This window comes from Aspergillus fijiensis (genome assembly GCF_003184825.1).
Source record: "Aspergillus fijiensis CBS 313.89 unplaced genomic scaffold BO72scaffold_42, whole genome shotgun sequence".
Taxonomy (NCBI): Eukaryota; Fungi; Ascomycota; class Eurotiomycetes; order Eurotiales; family Aspergillaceae; genus Aspergillus; species Aspergillus fijiensis.
The window spans coordinates 204,225-231,495 of NW_024469018.1; the positions used below are offsets into that span (position 1 = coordinate 204,225).

General features: G+C 50.5%; 5 protein-coding genes across 5 annotated transcripts; 2 read left to right on the plus strand and 3 right to left on the minus strand.

Annotated features, from left to right (window-relative positions):
* Window positions 1-9,100: 9,100 nt before the first annotated feature.
* Window positions 9,101-10,079, plus strand: BO72DRAFT_460786 (uncharacterized protein; the record flags this gene model as incomplete). The annotated part of the gene is made up of 5 exons (XM_040946485.1): window positions 9,101-9,158; window positions 9,257-9,394; window positions 9,464-9,522; window positions 9,616-9,630; window positions 9,756-10,079. The coding sequence occupies 5 exons, from the start codon at window positions 9,101-9,103 to the stop codon at window positions 10,077-10,079; spliced, it is 594 nt and encodes a 197-aa protein (XP_040799072.1).
* Window positions 10,080-11,736: 1,657 nt separating this feature from the next.
* BO72DRAFT_186165 (uncharacterized protein) lies at window positions 11,737-14,115 on the minus strand. Its single transcript, XM_040939500.1, has 2 exons — window positions 12,187-14,115; window positions 11,737-12,131 (listed from the first exon to the last, which is right to left on the minus strand). Exons 1-2 carry the CDS (start codon window positions 13,991-13,993, stop codon window positions 11,938-11,940), a joined length of 2,001 nt encoding a protein of 666 aa, XP_040799073.1. The 5' UTR covers window positions 13,994-14,115; the 3' UTR covers window positions 11,737-11,937.
* Window positions 14,116-19,022: 4,907 nt separating this feature from the next.
* On the minus strand, window positions 19,023-21,000 carry BO72DRAFT_450159 (DHHC family palmitoyltransferase). The gene is made up of 5 exons (XM_040945188.1): window positions 20,700-21,000; window positions 20,146-20,641; window positions 19,965-20,088; window positions 19,867-19,907; window positions 19,023-19,806 (listed from the first exon to the last, which is right to left on the minus strand). Exons 1-5 carry the CDS (start codon window positions 20,806-20,808, stop codon window positions 19,314-19,316), a joined length of 1,263 nt encoding a protein of 420 aa, XP_040799074.1. The 5' UTR covers window positions 20,809-21,000; the 3' UTR covers window positions 19,023-19,313.
* Window positions 21,001-21,183: 183 nt separating this feature from the next.
* BO72DRAFT_450160 (uncharacterized protein) lies at window positions 21,184-21,910 on the minus strand. The gene has a single exon (XM_040945189.1). It carries the CDS (start codon window positions 21,848-21,850, stop codon window positions 21,599-21,601), a length of 252 nt encoding a protein of 83 aa, XP_040799075.1. The 5' UTR covers window positions 21,851-21,910; the 3' UTR covers window positions 21,184-21,598.
* A 1,360-nt stretch (window positions 21,911-23,270) lies between these two features.
* BO72DRAFT_186283 (uncharacterized protein) lies at window positions 23,271-24,043 on the plus strand. Its single transcript, XM_040939501.1, has one exon. It carries the CDS (start codon window positions 23,504-23,506, stop codon window positions 23,957-23,959), a length of 456 nt encoding a protein of 151 aa, XP_040799076.1. The 5' UTR covers window positions 23,271-23,503; the 3' UTR covers window positions 23,960-24,043.
* Window positions 24,044-27,271: the final 3,228 nt, after the last annotated feature.

Genomic DNA, 27,271 nt, shown 5'->3' on the forward strand with positions numbered 1-27,271 from the left:
TCTGTTGTTGAGATAGGCTTGGAACTCTATAGCGTGGCATCGAAGAGGCCACAGGCAATAGCAGTCTTTGAGTTACTTACCCGAGCAGTCCAGGAGGATGATGATCGATAAGGTCAGTGGGCCAGTGGCCCTTAAGAACAGACCAGGCCGGTGCCGTGCCCTGACAGCCAGCCAACCTCCACTCGGTGCCATGGATGATGGTGATGTTGCCTCGATGAGATCGTCTTAGGACAGACAGTATGTGTAAGTAGTTTGGCGATAACTAAAGAGAACGACACCTGCATCAGCAGTTCAATTTTAGCTCACCCAAAACTGGTGGTTCTAGCCTCAGTTTTCGTTTCTCTATTCTAGATTTTATTTTATTTTCTTTTATTTTCTTTTCTTTTTTTTCTTTCATTTCTTCTCCTCGTTTAGTCCACGGGACGTTCAGACCTACCAGAGAGAAAAATACCGCCATACGCGACCCGACTCGATCTGGTTACACTCCGGTAAGAGAACAGCCGATCTGACTTGCTGCTGTCAGCCTTGTGCCCACTTTCCCGCAAGCGCCACACCACCATTACCACCACCACCTCCTCCACCACAACGATTCATTCCTCCATCTCCTCCCTCCGGGGCCTCCCACTAATCAAGATCACTCTGCTCACCACATATGGATTAGATCCCATCAAGTCCAGACCTGGGCATAAATTGCTTGATGGATGGGTTGCAATTGTTGCAACTGAATGCCGTCATCGCTCATAGCACACATACTCTCTCCTAAATCTCCCATTAGCGAGCCTGATTTGAATGAACAAGGAGACTGCCTACCAGTGCTGGCGACGAATAATCCCTTCTCCTCTTCTCGCTCATGGACAGGCGACGCATTAGTCATTCATCCATGTTCCCCGAGGTCACTGCTGCTACAGATTGTGCAACCCCAGCCCATAGCCTGCAAAGCGGCTGATCAATCATTGCCATTTTGGTGGTTTTCTGATCCTGCCGCTTCCCGGCAGCTAGCTTCCTGCATCAATCATGCCTTAATGAACAGCTACGTCCCTAGTTATTGATTCGAGGGAAGGAAGACAAGCCCTCACTCACGGCAGTGATCGAGTCACTCTCGATACCAAAAGTTGTTCGCAGCTTGATAAAGAGAGGAGAGACGGACTCATAGGATCGCACGGGTCCTCCATCCACTTACCGAACTTCTGCCCGTTGCCCCAAACGCCTTCCTGAGGGTGAAAGTTGGCCTGTCAAATACTATCAGTGACTTGGCTCCACCAGGCCTTTCGAGCAATCAGACGGTGGCTTCCGCGGTAGTGGGGCTTGGCACGGGCATTGAGAAGGAAATTATGATTCTTTTGAGTATGCCAGCAGAGATCAACAAGAGCTCATAAACGCTACCACAGTCCCTCCGTATCTATGGGCAAGCGTTGTCAACATTCGTGAATATGGTACTGGGTTGAGGGAAAAGAAGTTATTTTTCCTCACCCAAGCTATTGATGCGCTTTGTTGCCATTTTGAGCTAAACCAAGCGCCGTAGGAACATCCCTCGTGCATCGATTCCATGTGAGCCTGTCGGGACATATGTATGCCAGAGCTCGTCATAACCTTCTGTCTCGGATGATAAGACAACCGCTATTCAACCTATGTTGTGTTCGTCCACCGACCAGTCACAACATATGCGGCACGCGTTCAGCAGGTAAGCATCGTTTGTACTCCGTACTATGCTGCGCATATGGGGCCTCCTTTTGTCCGATATCCCAGCATCGATGTTGCGAACTCCACTCAAAAGGGTTTGGTGCAGACCAGTTCCGCGCAGGTGTCAACAAAACCTCACGTTCTCCTTCGGAGGGCGATTCCTGACGAAGGGAAAGATGGAACTGGAGATTTTCCCAAGGAGGCTAGTCAAGTCGTCGTAATCGAGGGATTCTGCTACCGGCATGACTGGCTCCCGCACTCGAGAGGTCGAGTCTCTGTGAGTAAATAGGTACAGTACTGTACCATATACTCAGGGAGGCCATGTGTATGGCCTGCTCACGGGCGGGTGGGGTTCTTAGGCTGAACTAGGCTGAACGCAAGCAACGGTCTCAGACTTGGGGAGCTTGCCATTGGCATGCAACTCTCTGATCGATGCAGGGTGTTTGAGATGGTGTTCATTGTTCCGTGCCTCCCTCCGGTCGCTTGCCGCTCACCGGCCGGTTTCTTGATTCCTCAATAGCTTGGAGGGAGTACTGTACGTACTATCTATCTCTTTCTGCAAAGTTGCCCCTCCTACTCTTCTTTCCCCTACCTACTTTGTGGTATTACATAGTACTGTATTTCTTTTAGGCGGATGCATGAGACTAAGCATGATTGGTTCCAAATAGTCCTCTATTCTCTGTCGTTCCCATCCGAGTGACCTTGTAATCTACGTCGCAAAGGCTAGAAGCCCGAGTCAATGCGACAAGTGCAGTAGAGTAAGTTGATCATGAAGTTAGCAACTGGCTGCACAGACAGTCTTCCGTCGGGGCACGGAACCGAAGTCAATACATAATACGGTACCGCGCACAATACATGACAGAATACGGCAGAACGATACGACCCTGACAGGAGCACTGCTTCTTACCTATCTTTAATGCCTCTCTCATCCTTTGATTATCATCCGACCTTATAGATGACCTTCTCGTCCCGAGCCTTACCTGGCCCACTATTCCCTGGCATGACCATATTTGCCTTACTGATGATTTGATCAGGCGAAAGCATATAAGCAACATGCGTCTGACAGTACGGGAAATTGTGGAGAGGCCGTGCTCCCAAACGATCAGGCGTGTCGATTGAGTTGGTGGAAATTAGGAGTGGTTAGTGGCCCGGTTCAACGCGCAGACTAGGGTACCGTCTAGCTGCTGGTGATCACTAGTCGTTAGCATGGTCTCTATGGGACCTGGTGAGGTGCCCATTCGGTCGAAGTTTTCTTGATCAAGTGGGGAAAGTTGCCTGTCACCGTCAACATCATTATCAACAAGGAGACGGATGCCCATGCGATGATGACACTTAGCTTTTGCCAATGTTCAAAGACGCGGTCGGCCTGCGAATGAGGGTGCACCCACTTTGTCTGATCAACACGCTTGGAGTTCGTTGGCATGGTTATCTGTCGCATGCGATGAATAAATATCTGTCGTTGCGAACTTGCCGATCTCAGACCACCAACGACTTGTTAGAGATTACGAGATCGAGCAGGCAATGGAACTGTGGGTGGCTACGAGAGTTTCAACAGCTGAAACCAACCCCAATCCCAGCCCCAACCCGAGCCATAGCGCCGAGAATGACAGGGGCAAAGCGGAGCATCAACGACATCAAGCTCGCTAGAGCAAAATTCAGGAGCCACTCTTCTAAACCGAACGACGGGGGGCTTTGCTTCCGCTTCCGGCGAGGTGTCCAAATCCCAAACCAACCCCATGAAGAAATAGAATAGCGAAGAAAAAGAAAAGAAAAGAAAATACTAGAAATAAAATTAAAGCCCCTGGGCGGATCAGCCGAACATCGCTCAGAATGTGGCCTGGTGAGTCCCCTCTGATTCTATCCAGAATCAGATCGACTGGGCGGATCCGAACCTAAGACTTCGGATCCAGCAAGCGACACTAGGTAGGAACGTTGACGATGCTGATGCAGCGGGACCGTTTACTAAAATTGAGATTGCCCAGGAACCCAGCTTTCTAGACACCAGCCAATTGATTAGATATCTACGCCAAATGGCTATTGATGGTACCTATCTCCTTCCCCTAGCCAGTTTCGCTTCGCCCGGCCATTTCCCACGAGGTCCAGATCAGGCACAACCCTAATCGAGGACCAAACTTTAGAGGGCAGGTGATGCGACTCCCCGGCGTCCCCGCTTCAGTGCTTGAAGTCATCCACTGGTTGCAATCATCGATGGATGGAGTTTGAAGCTCTCATAGCAGGTTCAATCAAAGTGAGTTCTTTCACTCTTCATGACTCGTATCATGGCCTCTTAACCAGTCCTCCTTCATCCGATACTCCTAGTCTTAGTGTGTCAAACAAAAACAGGTTAGAGAAAAGACAACACTGCCCCCAAAGAAAACGGTCGCAGTAGCTGTTGCTTTTGCAATTCCAAGGTGGAGACCTCTTTAGCTTCCCTTGGCTTTCTTTCACCCTTCTCCTTTGTCTATCATGTTCTGCCTTTCAAATTTGTCAAACCCCCGGGCGTGTCTCTGATCAAACCTGGAATCTTGCTTCCGGGTAGTGATCGGCGGCTGGGGGGTAATATGCACATCACGTTGGCCATCGCATTAAACACCCATACTAAGCCCCCGGACCCCTGTCTCACCGTTCACTTATCTCGAAAAGACTAGGGACACTGAGGGCTCACGTCTGCCCACATCTTGAACCTCAAGGAGGATCATCCGGCTCGCTTCAATTGCCGGGGAAAATGGTCTCATCAATTAAATTGCTTCTTTGTCCCTTAGACAGAGTTCAATGTGCAGGCCGTGTTCCTCTGCTTCCCCATTTTCCCTGTTTTTTGCCTTCCAACCCCGTGAATTGACTTGTCAATCAACGTCATCACCGGCATCATCTTTGAATATGTTTTTCTGAGGAGGGGATTCTGCGACAATCATTCTGGAGTCTCATGCCACTCATGAAAAGGACATAGCCTAGCACCTACGGTAAAAGCCGTGACTTCAATCAGGGCCGACCACTGGCAAGTTCGCCCCGCAGGCCGACCCCACTGGGCTAATATTAGTCTGTGATAGCCTCCGTCGAGGCCGTTTCCTAAGTTAGGGTGGCAGACTAGCCATCATCATCACATCGTCACTCCCTCTGAAGACTAGCTGGATGCAGGATAGCTCTGGAGACCACCAGATGTTTGGTGTCAACTCGCAGCCAGTCGCTATGGAATAATTATTAGTTTGCCTGGTCTACCCATTTCGTGTATGATACATACCCATCATAGTCTACGGACGCATGCCAGGCTGACTGAAGCTACCTGTGTACATTCATACTTTGCCTACTTGTCCTTGTTCTTAACCTATTCTATTGTGGAAAATGAGAGTAGTGTACTCCGTACTGATATCCGCTCGATTCTGCGCATGTAAACATCCATCGAGCAAAGGTGGCAGCTGGCCATATAGTTAGCATGTAGTGTATGCGCTGTGTATATTACCATACACAATACTCACATACATACGAAGTACAGTACGATACCACCATGCACCTTCCTCTTCCTTTCTTCCCTCCCTCCCTCCCTCCCTCCCTTCCTTCCTTCCCTTACGGACGGACCGGCGTCGGCTTTCCCGCGATTGTCAGTTCAGTGCATCCCACTTCAACTACCTTGTCTTCATCCACATCCACATCCACATCCACATCCACATCCACATCCACATCCACATCACCTCTCCATGGAGAGTATCTCGACTGGGGTGAATGCAATCTTGATCGGCTCGGTCCTTCTTGGCAGGAGACAGCGGCCAGCCCTAGGGATGTGGTCGACTGACTTGCCTTAGTCCTGTCGCAGCTCACCCACCCCTCGGGTTGCTAAATCCGGACAAGAGCAAATGTTTGGTACTCAACTGGTACCTTGGCGTTCGGCACTCTGGTGCCGATCGCGTTTTTCTTTCTTTATCTCTTTCATTCTTTCTAAATTCTGTCCTCTTACTCTATTCTCCTCATGTCCTTTGATTTCAAATCACGGGGAGGAAGCGAACCATGGAAAGAACGGAGGCTTTTTACTTTCGGGGGAGGGAGGGGATGGTGGATATGGTTCCTGTTCCCCATGGCGGGTGTCTAATCTCCCCGAATGCAACCATCCCGCGGGGGAGGAGGGTACGGTAAAGAGAGAAAAAAAAAAGAGGAAAAGCGTGGGTGGGATTGGAATGAGTTATTTTTCCGGCTCCAATCTAACAGCAGGCTAGCAGGCTAGCAGCAACCCTCTAGCATCGACAAGGACCGATACTTTCCGACATGATTTGCGCGTGGATCGCGATCTAGCCACCGAAGGCTTCTCCCGCTGGAGCTCCGCTGGCTTTGGTTGTTTTGTTTCACTTTACTCACTCAGACATGGTCCGCCTAGCACTTTCTGGAGGTCTCGACTTCGGCCGGATCGGCTCCGTCTGTTCTCCATATCTGCGGCCCCATCTTCCATGGGAAGGGCCGAGAAAGCGAACGTGCTCTATACAAACATGGTATAGACCCATCAACTTGTTCTGGAGCCGGCTGGCTCTCTTGACTCGATCTGCTTGCTCTACCAGCAGGCAATCGCAACGCAAAAGAGGTATTTCTCCACCCTGGGAAGCGCACTGCTCATCAACAGATTGGTTTCTTGCCCTCATGACTAAGCTTACGCGCATCTTCTTTGTTGCGTCGCACGTTGTACGGACCCCATGAGTCAGCGGCAGGTTAAACTCGAACTTGAAAGAGAACAACATCCAACGTTTCCGTGGAATAGCAACGGGCAACAGGAGCTAGAGCACTTAAACCACCATACATCAACAAGCAAGCAGACTCCCAACCGGGCTATTCTAGACCATCCAAGGCCGATCGCTACCGAAGGCGTCATTTTACATAAGCTCCCCTCTCCGACGGAACCGCAAACTGGCCCTAGCTGGCTCGGAGGGGAGATTTTGGCACATACACATCCAGTAGTAGAATGCTTTGCCTTTAACGCCACTCTCTGCTCCAAGGGGAGGGTGGGAATTTTCTCCGCACTGTAGCCGCCTCAGTCCGGGCACGGAGCGTTATTTTAGTCGGCAGGAGAATCAGCCTGGTTGTTGATGAAGGAGGGCCCTATGATAACCTCAGCATAGCGGAGACTGCGTACGGGGCTTGATTAAGTGATTGAATCTCAGGGCTCCCGGAGCTACGAGAGGGACTGGCCCTCGTCGGAGTCGGACTCATGCGGACGCCGTGCCCGGTCAACCGTCGAAGGTTTAGTGTGGGTGTGGTGGATGTGCCAACAGGATTGGAGGGGCCGGGTTGTGGCTATAGTTTCGCCCGGATATACTGTGAAAACCCGGCTCGAATCCGAAGAATAACTCTGCTGCTTTATTTGCTTGCTCTCGACTAGCCAACCGACTATTGCCGTTGTGATGCTGCTGCTGCTGCTGCTTATTGACCATCATCATCCTTAGGTCAGTTGCCAGTTTTGCTGGCTTCCAAGCGAGCAATATGATTCGATGTTAATCCCGCTGTGGGATTCTCATTGGAGACGATTGTTGTTTGCGATCTAATCTCCGGATTAAATTAGAGGGGCTACGTAAGTGGTGGCTTCTTTGCTTGCACTGTCGCTATCGACCTACCTATTTGGGAGTTAGGACTATGGCAGGAATTGTGACTGTACGTACAGTACTCCCATGCATCCTTCTTACCTCGGTGCGACTGATCTTTCACAGAGCTCTAACTTATCGCCAGGGAAATCCGATGAGTCCCGAGCTTCCACTTTTCAATCATGATTGAAGATGATATGTAAACACCGTGTCTGCCAATCCCCCTCTGTCTGTTCAAAACGTACCCGTCCGAGCCCTAAGTGGGAAAGTAACTTAGTCGCAGTGACCGGCTGTGCGGCCCCACCATCCGCCGCGGAAATGGAGTCTCGTTCTCCATTGTGGGTGGTGAACCAGTTTCCTACTTGTCTGTCCACCACAATCGGAAGAATTGCTAGCCTAGCAAAACCCACTCCGTTCACTCCACTCAATTAACCCGATCACCGTGCGAACCAGACAAGAAGGATGTCACGGGCCCAGGCCTTTCTCCTCCCCCATCAGCACTGTACCTCGACAGTTAGATCCCGTTTTTACCGTTAGTGACTTTACAGAAAGGCACAAACAAACAAGGAAAGACGGTAAGGTAAACCGCCATGAAATGGCCCTCCTCCTCCTCCTCCTCCTCCTCCTCCTCCTTCCACCCCCTTTCACCCCTCACACCTTGCCCAAACTTTCTCCCATCCCCTCCCTGGTCTGACAGCGGTCCATTCCACATGGAACATACATGGTTAGGTGCATAGGGCATGTCGGTCCTAATTTCCTTTCTGTGTGTGGCTGCCGGGTTTACCATGGGTCCATGGGTCCATGAGTTTGACTGACCGTCTGGACCCGGGAAAATCCCCTACGCACTGACGGCGGCTAAGAACGGGTGATTGTCGACTACGATGGGATATCCTGGTTTAGTACTGTGGGTGCTCCCGCCGTAAGGGAAGGGAAGGGAAGGGAAGGGAAGGGAAGGGAAGGGAAGGGAAGGGAAGGGATGAGGGATTGGGGATGAGATGAGGAAAAGAGGATCAGTTGCTGTTTATACTTTTTGGGTCTAGGCGTTTCCGTTCCCGGTTTGCGGTTATACGCATACGTATACGGGACTTTTGATGTGGGAGTAGGTGAAGTGTAAAGTGTAAAGTGTAAAAGGTACGGAGTAGTCCGTGTAGTTGAGGGGGGTGGATTTTCCTTTTCCCTTAGGGATCGTGCTAATTGTGCATTATTATGAGGAAGGTGTGGTTCAGCTTTTAGTTAGTTAGTGGCTACTAGAGCTACTGTATGATTGCTGCAATCTAGCACTACGGACCGAAGACTACGTTGCCAGAGACTAGCTAATAGTCACTTTTCGCTAACCTACCAACTGGATAGTTCTCTCTTACTCGGAGGAGCATCTAAGCCCCTTCCCCCTCTAACATCAACAACTAAACCTAACTATAGACAGACAAATTCTACATAGTAGCACCCCCATCTCAAAGACAACAACAATAAAAACACCGGACCACCGTCCCATCACTCAACTCCCAACTCCGTCCCTCACAAAAAAAAAAGGGGGGGGGAACAACGATCTCAAACCCCGACCTGCTCAGCATCATCCAAAGATGAAGTCCACAAACAAAGAAAGTATAAAATAAAGCCCCCCCTTCCAGTCCTGTAGGCAATAACATTCGAACGGAACGGAGGGGGAAGAAGATCTCTTTCCTAGACAGGACAAACCCCCAATTCTCTGTCAGGTCAGGTCAGGTTATTCCCCTCTTTGATCTTTGGTCTTTGGTCTTTGCAAATCCCGCTGTCTAGTTGAGTGGAGATTTTTGCTGTCTGATTGCGATTTTGTTTTATCGTGTTGCGTCGCGGGTGTTGGGGTGGATGAAGGTGTGTGTAGGAATATGCATGTGGGCAAGGATGGTGGGGATGCAAGTAGTAAGCAAGCAGGCAGGCAGGCAGGTAAGCAGACAAGACAGGCAAACAGGCGTATCTAGTGGGGACTGGACTTTGGCCTAGATTCTCGATTAGTTAGGCGTTAGACTCTACCTTCGCGGTAGTAATATTGCTGCTGGTTTGTGTATGGATTGTATTCGTGTGGATGTGTTGTATAATATCCGTGTTTTCTGACCGGCATGAGGATGGTTCTAGGGTGTGCACAGTGGCTGAGGCGGGAAGCAGGGAGGTGTTAAGGTCAGGTAAGGATGAGAGATGCGATGAGCATGGTCAATCAGCATAGCATAATGGGATTGTTTGTCAGGTTTCAGGGGGACGAACGGTGGAGGGGATTAGGGAGGGAAGGAAGGGGATGCTTGCGATGGCAATGGTAAGTTAGTGTGTGTGGCAATGGGTTATTTTTTTTTCCAAGGTTTCCCTGCTCCTGCTCTGCTCAGGGGAGAGGTTTGATACTATACTGTAGTTACCTCAACATATAGTGAGTGTACTTCTGGGGATGATGTAGAGGTGGGGAAGGATTGGATTGTCCGTTCTATGCTCAAGGGTGGGTTGCTTGGATTGAGTACCTAGGTATAATGTTATTGTGCTGAGCACTCACGGTAGTATACAGAAAGAGTACGTACTGATCCTATCCTACCACTTTCCAATATCCTGTACACCCGTCGCCTCGATACTGTAGTCCTCTCTAGAGAAGATGAATCCTCCCACGGTAGGGATGCTATCAACCGCATCGCTACCCCCTTCCCCTTCCCCTTCCCAAGACAGCGTCCCCAAAGCGCCAGGGCAATCACCCCTCAAGACAGAGACCCAAACACCACCACCCCACCTGCTACATCTTCAACCTCATGCCCCGACACCCGTCTCAAAAAAGCAGCAACACCTCCCAAGCCAGCAATCAAACAACCACTCAGCTCAACTCGACCCTAACTAAATCAGGCTAATCCCCCAGCCAGCCAGTGGATCTCCAAACAACGGTTAGCGTTTGTTTGATCCCAATCTCAACACACACGCCTCGAAGATCATCATCAGCCGGCTACCAAGAAAGCAAACACGGCCGTCAAAAAAAACGCACGATCTAGCTGACAACGAACGTCGCAAACATTCCCCGGCCCCCTCATTTTGGAAATGCCCAACGGTATACCGGTGTTTGGCATGATGTGATGATCGGCATTCATCACGCAGAAAGAGGAGAGAGAGAGAGAGAGAGAGAGAGAGGGCAACGACGGCAAAAGCAATCCACAGTCCGATGGATATCCCCCTCCCCCTTACTGGGAGTATGGAGTGACATGTTTCAAAAGGAAGGTCTGGGCTTGAGTGGTGTTCTGCTCTCGTCGAGGATCTGCGGCCTTCTTTTTGCTTCTTTGGACGGGCATGTTTGTATCCTCTCTCTCTATCTCCTGCAACTTAATGCCTCCCGACTCGTTCTCTTACGACATCGAGCCGAGACTGTTGCGTGAGAGAAGGGGAGGGAAGTGCTTCTATCTGGAAATTAGACAACTGGCTTGATGGTGCACTGAGATTATACTTCATTCGGCAATACTCTCAATCCAATTAATCTACCTCCGATGAACAATAGCTGATAGACAGATAAGATTAAACTACACTACCAGCATCATGGTGGGTGGTCACTTCAATGATTCCCCATTTCCGTTCGTTCCGCAGTTGATTCATTGGATGCAATCGAAGACACGGCTTATCACCTATCCAAGGCATCTTCTACTTGTCGAACAATCCTCCCGTGTCCGGTAATGACTGTGGCGACCACTTTTGGGCATCCTCTAGATACCAACAAAATAGGTGGAGGAAGAAAAGACAGGGTGGCTGAGGTGAAACCCCCTGGTCCCTGCCTTCCCGTCGAGTCCCTGTTGCTTCACCCCTCGTACGGGGTCAGACATCAACTCAAGCGACAGGTTCATCCAATAGTTCGGTAAGGAGATGCCAGATAGGTCTGCTACCTTGCTCACATCAGAAAATTGGGGTCTGACAAATCATGTTTATTTCTGCGCAAACGCTAGGCAGAGGTTCTAAACTGCACCGGGAATATACTATAGACACAAACATGAGACATGCATGGCGTCGTCGAAAAGTAAACGTATATACTGTAGGGATGCCATCCAGGGAAAGGATCGTCTTGATCGCCTGCAGAAGAAACCAAGGCCAATCCTCTGTCTTTCACCAGAACTCAAATCCAACCATGCTGCACAACACCAACAATCATGGCCACATGTACAAGTCACTCTGCTCACCAGGTGCTCTTCGGTTGACCGGATTCGGTCGCCTGTAGCACAAGGTATCGGATACCCACGACTTGGGTGTTGGTCTCCCTGAGCACGCGTAGCAGCATAGCCAGTCAGCGAAATAGTCGGGTGGCACAGTGTCACCATAGCTTGCACATAGTCAGAAGACCAGATGGCATCTGTCCTCCTTCGACCGCGAGGATATCTGGCAGAAGCTTTTCCACTCCTGGGCTCTCCTCAAATGATAGCACAGTAGGACTGTACACTGCATGCGGTAAATCCAGTAGGCATTGAGATAGTCTCAATTGCTTGATCGCCCCAGCGCACTCGTACAGACAGCTAATGCACCTGCTGTAATAGTCGAATCATGAACCGCCCTTGCTATCCAGAGCCTTGTCGTTACGCATTCTGTTGTCGTTCGCGACGATCGTGTCGCTCCTGATTGGTACTGAGATGAGATCACATGGCCATCGGAGATATCACTATACAGAGACAACGAGAGGAGAAAGCGAATCTCGAATGAGGAAATCTTCCGACTGGTACCCAGTTCACGCCGCTGCTGGGGCGGGATCCGCCGGGGCCTTCGGGATGGCCTTGGATTCAGACGATGCTTCAATGGCCAACGGTGATTCATCTGAGCCATCATCTTCATCATCGCTCGAAGAGTCAACCTTGCGTCCGCGGCGACGGTCTTCCTCGCGACGTCGACGCTTTTCTTGAATATACTCGTGATAACGAGCATCTAGCTAGTTGTCAGTATGCACACGCAGCATCGGAGCAAGGACCTTGACACATACCTCGGATTTCCTGCGTTTTGACGGCATATGCCTGTATCTCTTCCTTGCTCAACACACGCAAAACAATCACGTATTCAGAACGTTCCTCATAACGTTCGCGACCGAGTTCCAAGGCAGCAGGGTTGACCAGTCGCCGATCAATCTTTGTCCACCTTGCCCCTGGAGGAATGCCCTTCTTGTGAGCATCTTTCAGAGGTGCCACGCCTTCTCGCACAGGGTTCGGCTCTTCGGGAAATTTGGCACGTGGCGGCTTCAGGATACCCTTGGGGGCAGGGGGATCCTGATCCTTCGCTGCCGCCGATTCATGCTTCTTCAGCTCATCAGGGGAGCTGAGTCTTTCCTGCCTGGTACCATCCTTGGCCGGCGTGTCCTCTGTACGACGTCTCGACTGAGATCGAGGACGAGGAGCGCGATTCACAGTCAGGTACTGGGATACCCGGTCGCTGCTGCTCGCTGACGCGTCGGAGCCATCTCGCCTTCTATGTGCCGACGGTTCGCGTCGGTATTTCTTCAAGTCCTCGTCGGATGTATAGGAATCGGAGTCGCTTTCATCACGACGTCGGGACCGTCGCCTCCGGGATCGACTATGATGTCGCCTGTTTTCATCCTCATGACCCGCTTCACGGGAACGATGGTGTTCGGTCCGAGGGGAGAGCCCATAGTCGAAGTCATCGGGGTATCCTAGAACAGCGGTTCCCAGCCCAGTGCTCGTCCCGGAAATGATTGAAGTTCTGGATGAGGACTTCCGTGATGAACGATCGTCACGAGAGTACCGATCGTCATCATGTCGTCTATGCCGGCGGCGACGATGACGATGATCTTCGTGCTCCGACCGGTAAGAAGAGTAACCCTCATCAAGGTCCTGGTGCACGGAAACTGGGACTCTTTGCAGTGACCGCCGTCGAGCGTTCGAGCTCTCCACATCGCTATCAGCCGAACCATAGGTTGAGCGGCGTACACGGCCTCCTTGGTCAATGCGATCAAATCCTCTCTGTGATGGAGGTGGACCCAGTGCCCGGGATTCCTTTCTTGATTGCAATTGAGGGTCATCCGGGCCAGTCAAGCTGAGGGGTCTATCCCTGTGATAAGCACGCTGGTCACGGCGCATTCTGGCAGCAGAGTCCTTCTCAAATTGTTCACGAGGATTGGTGTAGGAATAGGCATCATAATCATCAATGTCTTCTCCTTTTCGAAGACCCCCGGTCGGCGGATAACGCAAGCGAGGACTGTGGTCATAGGCCGGGTAGGCATTGTGGGGGATCCGTGCCATAGCCATCTTGTCCGTCAGGTCTAGACGGCCAGTATCACTTGCATAATCGGTGCTGGAAGGCTGATGACGTCGGTGGTGTCTGTGCGAAGTTGCGGGCACCACGTAGCGGTCCGGGGCTCGCTGCGGGCTTGGAGACCGGTGATGACCCGGAACTATCACGGGAGAAGCCCTGGATAGAGGAGAACCAGAAGCCTCATATCGACCGGGAGCATACTGAATTTCGACGGCGGATGCGGTGTTGCTCCTCTGCCTCGGGCGGATAGCGTATTCGGTCCTTAATTTGGTCGAGTGGCCGGGGTCACGGTACGTTGTTGAGGAAATCGGTTGTGCCTCCAATCGCGGCTCTCGCACATGTCGTGAATCGTAGGATGGGATGTAGTTGACATCAGGGTGATAGCCTGAGTGTGTTGAGCGATTGGTGAGATCGTATGGATCGTAGGAAGAACTGAGCTGCACAGTGCCGGTGGAGGCGCGCATGGGATCCATCATACGCGAGCCGTTGGGAGACATGGGCCGGTAACGCACAGCGGGACCCATATTCTGTACCCTTGCAGACAGCAACAAGCGAGATCCGACCGGGAAAACAAAGCAGATGGATGACAATGTCGGTGGTCACAAAAACTCTGTGACGTCCTAGAGGATAAAATGGGAGCAATCAGAGAGGTAGAAATCACTGCCGGGAAAAATAAAGACACGGACAAGAAAAAGAAAGGTTGGTGGATTGGGAAAAGAAAGAAAAAAAAAAGGTTATTTTGGGCACCAGGCCAGAAAGCTATAGAAGATGACGACAAAAGCCCGAGGGGCGAAAAGATCTCCAGATAAGACACCAGCACCCGGCAAGCTCGATAGAACCAGAGACAGAGAAGGAAAAAACTCAAGTCAATTGAGCTTGATGCCTGAAGCCACAGGCCACCAGACCGAGGACCGGGAGGGCAGGCAATACCTAATATATGGAAGGCTGGAAAGCACAGACTGATAAAACTGGGAAATTTGACAGTGGATCAAGGGGGAGGGGTTGAGAATGACTGAGGGGTCAGTCTCAGTGACAAGAAATTTGATCAGAATGAAATGAAGATTTGAAGCAGAAGAGCACTGCTTACAGCAAAGCACAGTAACCCGGAGACCCTGGAGCTATGATCGTCACCCGTTTGAGAATGGAAGAAGGTGTGACGCAAGACACTGGAGAAGTCTCCGGTGCACACAAATCAGAGGAAGATTGATACCAATCCACTCCAAGACACACCCCATACAAGAGCGGATATGAACGGAATCCCCACTTGTGAACAAGTGTGAACAAGTGCAGAGAGTGCAGACCACGCGAGTTTGCGATTGTCTGATCAGAAAGATGCTGGCGAGAGGAGGGTGAAGATGAAGATGAAGAAAGTGAAAGAAAATCTAAGTTCTTTCAGGGTGATACTATCTATCTGGTAAGTAAGGTAAGTGATTGAACATACGAGATGAGGGAACAATGGAAAGATGATGGATGATGGGGAAGGAAGCAAGCAATGGATGAGTGAGTGGCTTGCTCGAGTAAGCCGAAAGAAGAACTCAATGGTGAACTCCCGGCCTGACAAGCCTAAGGCAGCCACAGCCGGGTGTAGTGCTAGGAGGTGCCCGTGGGAGAAAAAAAAAGGTGGAAAATGGCAGGCAGGAAAACGTGCAACCAACCACGGTTGGCCCTCGGCTCTCCCGCCACGGTCCGTGATTGGTTTGAAACCAAGTTTACGCTTACTTCATCTTCATCCACGGGCCATAAGTTACATTCAAGTGGTTAACTATGGTCCATTCAACTGTCTTGGACTCTCTCTCTCTCTCTCTCTCTTTCTCTGATTGTCTCGTCCTAGTGGAGACCATCGCGTGTGTGTGCTCCTCTTTTCGAGTTTCTCTTACACTCACGGAATCTTTCTTCCTTAACCGAGAACAATAGGACCTTCGAGTCCCCATACACACAAGACTACTGTATCAAGTCCCCCACTATCCTCAATTCCACCCCCCCTCCCTTCGTTTTCTCTGCCAATTTTCCACAAACTAGGGGGTAGATGGGACACTAACACACTATGGTATGGCAGATTCCATTTCCCAATCGACTCTCAAAATTCGAATTCAACCCAACCCTACTCCCATTTCCAGTCCTCGTGCCCGGGCTGATTACCCGGTGCCGTTACCCACCACGTTACAACTTGCCAAGCAAGGAGAGCGGATGACATCACGCCGAACAAGTCTGAGGCCGTCGGCATGTTGCTCATGGCCCCATTCCGGAGCCGACCATCATCAGCCCGAGTAACATTAAAGGGCTGTGAATGGCCCAGACTCATACCAGTGGGGTAGGGCGGGCTTTCTAGAAGAACAGGAAGGCGACCAGTCTGAAGCAGTCCAGTCCAGCGCTCACAGCCTCGCAAGCCCCCCCCGCCCACCTCTACTCCGTAAACTAGGCCGAACTTCCACCACTAACACTGGGTACCGTCGATCCAGGGGGCGGTGCTCGATCACAGTTGCTCAATGGATCTTGCTTGCAGTCTATCTGTGTCAACTGCGGACCTCAACACCCGGATCCGCCCCGCGGGTCTTCTCGAACACTGACATTGGTCTTCGAAGACCCAAGAACCGGGAACGCTGTGCCCTGCAGTGGCCCCGGTCGCAGACGCTGCGCTGTGTCGGCCTCGTGGCAGGCCCGAAAAGTCGGCCCTCGAAAGGCCCTGGCCAGTTTCTGCTGTCAAGCAAGTGACCAGGCGAGCATTCACATGCCTTGGGCATATTTCGCCCTCTGAAACAACGGCGACCTTCCGCTCTGGTCAATAGATGGCCCTTGCTACTACTATCATCCACCTCCGACGCTTCATGAATTGCTTCACTAGCCGGCCCGGGTGCGCGATTTACGTTGCGTGCCTCAGCGTCCGTTTTCAACGCCACTAACCGAGATGACTGGAGTCTATCCTTACAAGTCCTTGTCCCCGCCACATCGCTAGAAAGCATCTCGAAACGAATGTGACACGGGAGGGAAGACTGTACTGAAACAACTCCTAGCAAGCCATCCCGGTGAGATCTTCGTGGCACGGGAATCTTAAATTATGATAATCTATCATCACGGAATTTTAATCAATTCCTCTCCTCCTCCCCGTACATCCCTTATTTCCTGCATGTCTCTGAAGATATTTTCTCTGGGATACAGCATGCGCATGTCTTCCTCGAGTGATCCTGCTAAGAAAGCTGAGCTGCCAGGCACCATGCTTGAGATTTATGTACAGCTGACCGTTCCGAGGCCAATCACAGCCAGAACAGAGGAGACTCATCCGTCACTACAAGGCTGATCCGTTGCCCGCCCTACCGGCCTGATTTCTGCAGGCTTAAACCTACCTCACGCTCAGTGGCATAACCATACATCTACTGCCGTGATGATCTTCTTTTGACTCACAGGTAAATAGATCATATCAGGCGTCTGCTTTCAGGTGTCACCTTCGGCCTTGAAAGAGGCTTGCTTGCAAATGCCCATTCTTGGCCTCCAGTCGTGGCTTAATCGCCCGGGTGTTGAAGCTCAAGCTAGACCAGCATCACGATCCTCTGAGTGGTTGGTAAACTCACTATCTTCAGCTGCAATGGTGGCCAGGGCTCTGTCGTGTCGCAGCGCAAATTCCCCCGGGTACATGACATTTGGAACATGGGCATCTCAACGACGACCTATGATGCAGTTGTGCAGGAGAATCTCGCATTTTTTGACACAATGAATGAAATATTAAAGCTTCATGATAGGGATTCAGCACACCTTCCATCTTTGACACCGAGCATCAAAGAAGGGTGCAACATCATCCTGGTCAATTGGAATCAACCTAGCTCAAATACCCTTCCAAATCATCGTTACTAACAACCTACCTACCCGAAAGGGGCTCCCCAAAGTGACTAGTTAGTGGTCACCACAATCCCTTGATAACGGCCTGCCGGCTTCAGGATCTACCACAGGTCACAGCCATGAGCTCCACTATCCGCATCCATACCTCTCCCAACGCTGCTAGACCATCGATGGCCGACTGGTGGATCTGCTGTGCCTGCGGCTCGGAGAACAACCCTGCATTGAGCTCCGGCCGATGCACGGTTTGCGACCACGCAGCTTGTCATTCCTGTCAACAGGCATAATCGTGCGTGGTACGGGGTCCATCCACGGCTCTGCTCCATGGCTCGACAATGCAATCATCCATCCGCACATGACTGATCCTCCCACATCCTTTGAACACATCTCCGTGGCAGGTACAACGCGTACACAGTCTGCAAGCTCTACTTCTGCTGCACAGGTGGCGTTCATGTCTCATGGCAACTTTCTGGGGATATCTCTGTCTTCAGCAATTATTCGGTTTGGTCTTATCCCTTAAGTCTCACTGTATACATATCTTCCATGAATCTCAGCGATCGAATTTTAAACGTCCTTGTTGAACCACCCTTAGACAGGCTACCACACGATAACTGTGTCGATCGCCTCCATCAAACGATCGAGCATCTCGCACTACCGCCTTCACACGTAGAACCCAACAGTCGTAGCCGTCGAAATACAATCAGATGCTGCCGAGAAAAAAACAAAAAAACAAAAAAAAAACCATGCAAACTTCCTAGATCTAAGATAGCTGCACCACATCACATGCCATGCAAGTAATGCTCCAAGGCAGCCAGCCCATTTATTTAGTATGTACATGCGAATATGATCCTCAACCCGAGCCCAGCCCAGTCAGCTGAGCGCCGGCCACCTTCCTCATCCCAGAAACCCTCCTTCCTTCCTACCTATCTGCTTACTGAAACCAAAACATAGTCAACAACAACTACCACCTTCTCCTCACTTCTATAAAGACCCCTCCGTTTCTAAAAGGTACTCAAAGAAACCCCCCCCCTCCTCGACCAGGCACCATTAAGCACGCCGCGCAGTACAGAGCCTACCCAGCCGCCCGCACACACACGCCATCCGCATTGCCCAGCCTTCAGACCCCAAAAAGGTCAGGATCGGGTACAGCCTGGCAGTATTCGAGTCTCACCACGCAGTACATCATAAAGTTGGTCGGACCTAGATTGACAATATCTCTGGCGGTGTCCCTAAAATCGGCGAAAAATTCCGGAAGGGGGGGGGGGGGGGATACTAGCACTCGCACTCTGTAACAATTCCATGCCATGCATGCATCTGTTCTTCTGAACTTTTTCCCTACCTTGATTCTCGTCGGGAGGTCTAGTATCACAACTTGATTGGTGATTCTGTCATCCAGAATAAAGATTTGGGCTCCTTGGTCCGGTCTCCTCTCTCTTTCGGCTGATCTTTGTTTCTTGATCTAGGCATCCTGTGCTTTTAGCTACTGCACCGCTTCTCTGCAGTTTCATCGGCGTGGATTGACAAGCCCCAGCTCAAGCAGAGGAAACTGTACACTTTCCGTCTGCGTCGTCATGGGAGATGGGAACGATTGGATGTCTTTGGGGGGGGCTCTGGAATGGATGAACTGGAGGCGGATATCTCAACGAGAATGTCGATGATATATATCTCGGCAAGCGTGGACCTAATTCTACGACGGAAATTGGGAATGCTTCATCATACAACACGACCACAAATATACTCCTCATGCCATACTAGTATTAATTCGATTAGCCTGAGTAGAAGTGGGACCTTGAGCGCTCTATACACAGAACAAAAAGACCGGTGCGCCTGACCACCAAGTTGAACATGACAAGGTCTAACCTGAAAGAAAAGAGAAGAGGAAAATAGAAATGAAGGCATAAGAAAAAAAGTCCAAGCCGCAGGCTGAACTTCAGATTAACGTAAACCAAAGCAATGGCATAAGTATTATAGGACCAAGCCAGTCTCTCGCGCTTGCGTACTTCGAGCTCAGGTCCGTTAAGGACGACTCTCATCCAAAGCTGGCTTCTCAAGCCCGGCCTCTCGCTTCAGCCGTGACACCACGGGTCCAAATTCGAAAAAGCTGTCGGAGTCCTCGGCACACGGACTCTGCTTGAGCGGCACAAACCAGTCGATGATGTTGAAGCCAAGCACCTGCTGGAGGTTCTTGAAGGGACTCCCGAGGTCGAATGGGTTCTCTCCGGGTAGGGTTTGGAGAATTGCGAAGATGTGTTGTTCCCCGGGCGGCTGATAGTTCTTCTGGGCCTCGGGGGTGAGGGGCATCGGGGGTAAGGGGTACGTGATGGTGCGGAAGGTCGGGGCCCAGCGAGAGTCGGGATTGAGCCGACCGAGCAGATGGTTCGGCACGCGAATGGCTAAGGTCCACACGGCTGACCGACGATTGATATTTTCGATCGTCGTCAAGTTCAACATGGCGAGTTGCATAGAGCTGAGGGTCATTCCAAAAGTAAAAAGTCCAAAGAAACCGCTCCTAAATGGTAATGTTAGTACAGTTAAGAGGTGTGAAGAGGGACGGAAGACAAAGACTCACAATCCAATTCCAACAGCCAGATGAGGATTCGCCCCTCCAGTCTGTTCAGAAAAAAAAGGTTAGTGGAGAATCCAATTACAGCTGCATCGCAACCATACCTGGCGTTTGATCTCAGCAGTAAACACTGCACAAACAACTAAGCAAAAGATGCAATAGAGCGCAGTGTAGAACACGAATTGAATGAAGAATTTGAAGGATGTCTCAGAGACCACTCCTCCGACCCTGTAGGCTGAGTTAGCACTGCCACATAGACAAGGCATATCTGGAAGATTTCCTCACCAAGGGCAGAAGTGGTCCATCTTGCGAACACATCGGTCAACCTCCCGACAATGGTGAGTCCGATCAGGCTTGAAATGACAACATGTGGAGCAGTACAAAGGTCGGCCATCCGGCTGGCAAACAAAAACGTCTTTGGTGTAAAAGGTCTCCATCCCATGTGTATCCCAGGGAATCATGTCCCCGTCCGCGGTCGAGTCGGCCCCGCTCTCCACATCTCTGTCTATCGCGTTGGCCTTTTCCACACTTCTATGCCGTCGATGTCTCTTCTTCTTTCGATGATGGCGACCTGATGACTGGGGTGGTGCAGGCTCAGTCTCTGCTGGCGGGGGAGCTTTTCGCGGCAGGAGCCCGGCATTCCAGGTTACGGTATGCAAGAGTCGGAAGTATGTTGTCAGAACGAGCAGGAGAAGGACGTAGTAGATCACGAGGATGGCGATTCCCGCGCCAGCGCGACTGTCGCGATCATACTTGGAAAGGGGATGAATCAGATAGTCGACTATAGGAACGCTTAGTCAACCAGATCAGCCAACGGATTCTCGTCTGAAGTAACTCACTGCATAAGGGCTTGGTGACCGCATAGGATGCATATATAAAGACACATAGTAAGAATGGAGGGATGGCCCTGGCGACCGCTAGATTGATTCGCCTGTCAGGCCGCGCCATTGGAAGTTAACCGCGAGACGGGTTGCAGGCACCTCCGCATCGGAGAATTGTCAGGGTCGGCAGGGGTCGCTCTAGCCTGCAAATGTATCCATATTCTTGCGTCTAGACAAGCAATGGGTATGTACAGTGGAGACCCGAATAGAAGAGATAGAAGGCAATTGCCCTGGCGGTGCCTGATGAACGAGGATGGATGGCACGGGGAGGAGGGGAGATGATCATGGATTGGGGATTGGGGATCGGATTCCGACCCAGCACGTGGTTTGCAAACCAGGCAAACACAGCTCATGATGTCATGTCACATGACAAGGCTTATCGCTCGAGTACGGAGTACTTCGATAGATGCCCCATTCCAAATCACCTTTCCAACCGACTACGTAGCTACCTCTTACTTACATTCATTTTTCTCTCAAGAAAATCTGCTGCGCTATACCGGTCTCATACTATAGAATGTCCTCCTCAGTGACTAACAATGAACTTTGGCCCCAATACCCAGCTCAATGCATGACGATATCATAATACCGGGATGTGAGTTATGACCTCGAGGCTCAAGCCGGCAACCCCGGAATCGCTCATTTGTTTGTCGAGCGTGAGACACACGTGTCTAGTGCGGCTCAACTAGTGATTGTCCTAGATCGGTACTAAGATCCGTCCTCTCGGCCACACGCTATCCGCGCACTGGTCAAAGGCTTCAATTTTTTTGCCTGCCAAACTAAATCCCTCTCCTCGTGGATTGTCTTAGACTGTGGGGACGTTTCATCCATGTGGCAGCCTGTGTACCTGACAGCCATAATCACATCCTTCGAGAGCTGGAAGTGGGGGAGTGAGTGAAGGTAGTCGTAATGGAATATCTGGGGACGCTGAGAACCTGCTTTGGCAAGCCCTGTGGAAGTTGCCAGCTATGACGCGCAAAGGAAAACGGTTTGCCAGGGGTCACACGGAATCGATTCCACGGCATACCGGTGATCTGACTATGAGTAATAGTGACAAGTAGAGCTGAAGTCTGGAGTAAGGCTTCCAGAACCAGCCGGGGCAATGGGAACATCCAGTGGGCAGAGGTCGAATGAGAAGCGATCATTACAACTGGGCTTTTGAGCAGTGAAGAAGAGAATTGGGGCTGGTCGGTTTCAAGGCACACCAGACACGAGGGGCTATAGAGGCCAAGCGTCATGATCAAAGTCGGGGACTCCGAACAATACTAGTAGTAGTAATGACTGAGAGTCAAGGGCAGGGCCAAAGGACAAAAGTCCGATGGGAAACCGATCGAAACATTAGCAATAATGCAGCGTGGAGAAAATCAAAGTTAGCAATGAGCGCGAGTGAGCGATCAGTCATCGCGATGGTTCCCAAACGTCATTTGCAAAAGGGCATGTGCCACACGACGGGCGTTGATGGCTTAGGCAGAACTAGTACGGGTGCCTGCTTATTCGTAGACAGCCCGCCGCTCGTTGACCGACAAAATCGTCACGAGCAAGCAGGAGAATCCTCCTAAAACCCAAGGAGATAGACGGTAAGAGTCAGAGCTTCGCATCGCATCTAGAACTCGATCTCTGGGCAAGGTTGCCTGAATCCACGGGCACTGGTGACCACCAAGTGGAGCTCATTCCCAGGCCTCAGCCAGGCAGCACAGCACAGCGCGCGATTATCAAAATGAATTGCTAGCCAAGAATGGATGAGTAACCAGGAGGTCGTTAGAGGAAAAGAGAAGAATAAGCAAATTTGAAATCAAATGGATAAATGATATAATTAAATTGGAAAGAAAATAGAAATAAAAATAAAATTGAAGATAATGAAAGGGGAGTGTAAGTAAATTGAGCCTTGAGTATTGAGTGGGTTTCCTCAGGGGGAAAACGAGAAAGCAGTTAGCAAGTTAGTAGGAACGGATGGTTACTAGGTACCAGTAGTTACTACCAGTAAGTTAGTACGGAGAGAGAAAGCCTGGAGGACGGGCGGAGTGGACGGGCAACCGAAAACGAGCCTCCATTTTCCAAGCCTCGCTCGCCCGGATTCCGCTACTGCGATGATACCCGGTGGACCCTTGCGAAAGTCGATTTGACTCAACTGGCGCGCATATCTTACGATGTTCCCATGCAAGCTATTCCAGAATGATTCAAACTGACAGCACTCGACAGCTGATAGTTCGAACCGCCAAACGGTCCCGGCTTTTCCCTCCAATCCACTTGATACTGCACTGCACTGCACTACACCCACCCAACCCCTTCCTTCCCCCATTCCCCAAAAAGCAATCGAGAGTTGCCAAGCCACCTTGACGATGATCGACTCTGAAATGGCCCCGGGCTCTGATCAGGTATAGCACCTGCTTATGACTGAGATGAAGACAAGCCTAGTTCTGAAGGGCGCCTTTTGTTTTTTTTTTATTATTTTTTTATTGTTTTGTGGAATCAGCCACAATGGCAGTTCAGGACGCCTTGTCTGAATCATCGTTAGCGTCGTCTCTCTTTCACTTTCTCACTTGTTGTAACATCCTAAGATTGCTTAAATACAGCGGCGCAGTCCTCAGGATGGACTTCATCTCTATTTCCTACACACAATACATCCTACTGAATCATTGACACTTGCAACTCATCCGCTGTCTTCGCCTCTCTGCTTCTATACAAGCTTGACTTCAACCACAACTACCTACCACCATCATACCTACTATCAACACCTTAGTCACCTATCAACTCCTCATTCAATCATGCCTGGCTTTTGGACCTGCTGCACCTGCCTTCACGGCCTTCACCAGATCGATCTTCACACAGAGTGCCTGCAGTGCGGCGAGCCACGCTGCCCCAGCTGCCCTGTCGACAACCGCGACGCCGATATGTCGCTGCACAGCTGCCACGAGATGTCGCCGTACCCTTCTACTCCAGCACACTCAGTCTGCGCACACTCGCTAGACGTCCCCAGACACGTGCCGTCGATGATGGACTGCCAAAACCCGATCTCCCAGCCACTATCAGTCTTCGGTGACGTGCGGCGACCCGGTCTGCAGGACCTTGCCGGCCAGCGACTTCCAGAGGATCGGGCGCAGACGCGGGGGAACCTGTACTTCTGCTGCCAGTGTGGCGATGGGCCAAAACTGTATCAGAACCAGCCCCGTTGTGTGATGTGCCAGCACGTCGCCTGCTCCAATTGCACGCCGGTGAAATGATCTACGACTACGTTTTGATGTTGAAGGTAAGGCCGACCAGGAACAAGCTCGGTGGTCAGAGGGCTAATCATCTCGTTTGCGCGCAGAACTCAAGAGAGGCTATGCTATATGGTCTCGAGGCCGAATTATCACTTTCTAATTTTCTGACGTCGTTTTGAGCGTTTCTCATCATGAGTTGCATGAAACATGAAACAGACATGACCAGGAGTCACGGGCCGTTTGCATTTTGCGATATTTTTTTTTCCTTTTCCTTTTTCCATTTCTAATGGATCTTGCATGAGCGGGTGCATATACCACGATACATTTTCTAGTGTCAGCTTTGTCTTTTTTTTTGCTTAATTTTCTGGCTTCTTCTTTTGTCATTTTTCTGGGCTGAATTTTCGTTTCTGAGCAACTGTACTAAATATACGGCTTAGATTGGGGCGGCTGCCGAATCGAGCAAGCGGGCCTTTACTCGGTCGTGCAGCCGCGAAGAACGCCTTGGTTTACGGTGGTGGATTTGTGGGGGTTTAGATTTTTGTTCTGTTTGTTTAAATTGACGATCTCCTTCTCTCCTCTGTTCTATGTGTTCTATGATTCTTGTTATAGAGTGATGTTGTTTTTTTCTACAGATTTGTCAGACTAGAATTTTCGGGTCACAGCAATGTACACCTCCTCTATCGTTTTAATCATCAGTTGATCTCTAGTAAATCAATAGTCAACTTAGTGAGTTGACTACTATATTGTACTATATTGTACCGTAGTTATGCTTTAGGGTACTAGGTACCCGTTGGTCCCGCCTCTCTGGTAGGCAGAGAGTCAGAGACAGACGCCTTGTTGCCTGGCGTAGGAGGGAGGGGACCCGAAACCCTAGTTCACCCTCCATTCCCATCGCCTGCTATCGACTTCTGTCTAAACTTACTCCGTAGTCCGCAGGGTCGGTTCATTACTCATGAGCCATTAACACTATCGTCTATAACTCATTCCTTCTGGCGAAATTTGTCAGAGAGACTAGTTTAGACTTGCCGGGCCCGGGTCCGGCCAGGTCAGATCACGGGCCATGACGACAAGCAGACATGATATACCAATGGAAGAACTGTAAGCTTCAGTTTCGCGAATTTGTAAGCTTCCCCCCCCCCCCAAACCGCTTGCTTAACTAACGGATCGTATCTAACATTTGTCAGGGTAGTTCAACCAGACTGGCTTAGAATACTAAGCACCCGGTTCCCGAACTTTGGTGTAATGTGTAATGATCCAAGCAGAAAATAATCATAGTCGCAGCTTTTTTTGTCGTTCACACAGCCCTGGAAGACATTCAAAGGGGGAACCCTGAACATCTATGGGAACACAACACAGAACTTGGGGCGGACTGCACTGCACTGCACTGCACTGCACTGTGTGATGATTCCGCACGTGTTGGGGATCATGTTTTTTCTTGTGGTGTATAAACCAAGTTGGGAAACCGAAACTTTCCATCTGGGCTATGCAGATCGATGATGGATGGATGGATGGATGGAAGGGATGGATGATGGGACGAACCCCGTATTCCAGAACCTTTTTAGATGATGGGGGGTTGTACACAAACCGTTTGCTGTATCCTTTTCTTTTTCATTTGGGCAATATCATTTTCTCGTGCATCTTAGAATAGCATGGTGTAGCTTTTTTCTTTTTACTTGGATTTCATTTTTATTTTTATCTTTATTTGTTTTTTTCTCGCCGAGCCGCAAAAGTCTTGGTACGGATATATTCCGCTATGACTGGCTGACCTTCAAGGTCGGGGAAGCGAAAAAGGTATAGATTAGATGAGGGGGCCTGAGGCTGAGGAGATGGGAGGGGAATGGGAGGGGGGGAGGTCAAGGGCAAGGGGAGGAGGGAAAGGAGCATGGATGGGAATGCAGATCATGCAGCCACAACCTCGATGACCGTCAACCCGGGATGCTAACTTACCAGGTAGTAAGCAAACAACAACCAAAATCCCACCGCCCTTTCTCTCGGTATCTGTATGCAATTAACCCTATGGCTGGGGGGAAACTGGCGGTCTCGCGCCTGTCTGTGGTCGCAGGATTTTTCTTGTGTGGTTCAGCTCGCGATGACTGGCTGCAGTAGTGTGTATGATTGAGCGGTTGTCGAATACGGAGGGGGAAAGTGTAAGCACAGGCAAGAGAGACGAGACTCGGGAAGCATGACAGGTGTGCCCCGAATTTTGGCTTCCAAGCATTCCAAAGGAGTCATGGGCGGCAGGGCTGAGTAGAACTTTAGGTTTGGTGGATTTAAAAAAAAAGTGGACCATCGTCATTTGGGGGGAATTCGATTTTCTCCGACCTGGATGCGGTCGCACTGCTAACTTAGTCTGGTAATCTCTTCTTTCCATATCTGACGTCCAGCTTTCATAGAAAAGAATCAATCAACAGACAGCCTGCCAGGTAGTTACTTTAGTAGTGCCTTAGAGACAGAACCGGTTGTGTACTAAAGCCCGCAATGTTGTGCTGCAATTGGCCGATTCGCGTAGACGGTCCCCGCTATTCAGCTCAGCTCGCTGGGAACTCCGGAGTATAGACAATATCCTGGTTGTCGTCAACATATAGTAAGCTGGGACTCGCGGTTACTATGCATTTGGGGCCGTCTCTCTCTCTCTCATTACTATCCTGATGATATCTTTAGACCCTCTCTCGTTGCTTCGGTCCAATCGATCCAGATCAGCGTGCAGTACAGCCTTTGGCTCATCCCGAACACGGGTCAAACGGTGTGTCTCGGTGCGAGACAAGCCCGCTTGCTGATGGGTGAGAAAAGCCACATGGTGTGATCTTGATATGATTAGGCTTAACGCTCCTTTCCACGTTTTTTTCCTTCATGGCTCACCATTTCCCGAGGGGGCCAAAAATCTTCTTGACGCTCACATCCACATCCACACCCTCACAAAAACACACACACCTTCTAGTGGGTTTCAGAGTCTTCTCTTGCCTGCGGTGATCACTGCATGTACGACCTCCAATATCCCCGAACTGGTAAGCAATGCGGTTCCGAGCCCGCGACTATATTCTTACTGTGTAAGATGTCTGACCTCCCTCCTTCTTGTCCTTTCTGCAACTCTTCTCTTCTCCGTCATCCTATTTGTGTTCCTTATTCGATGGTATCGAAAACCGATCCGCCACTAAGCCTGATCCAGTCTGACGGACTGTTGCTATGTTTATATTTCTCCCTTTAGCCGCTGCGCCAAGCAGAATATTCCCTGCCCACCACGTTGCACGCGACCGCAAGGCACAGGAAGTCTTTTTCTGGAACTGCGTGTTCGACGCTCCTGTCAGCACTACTACTCCATTAGACACACCTTTC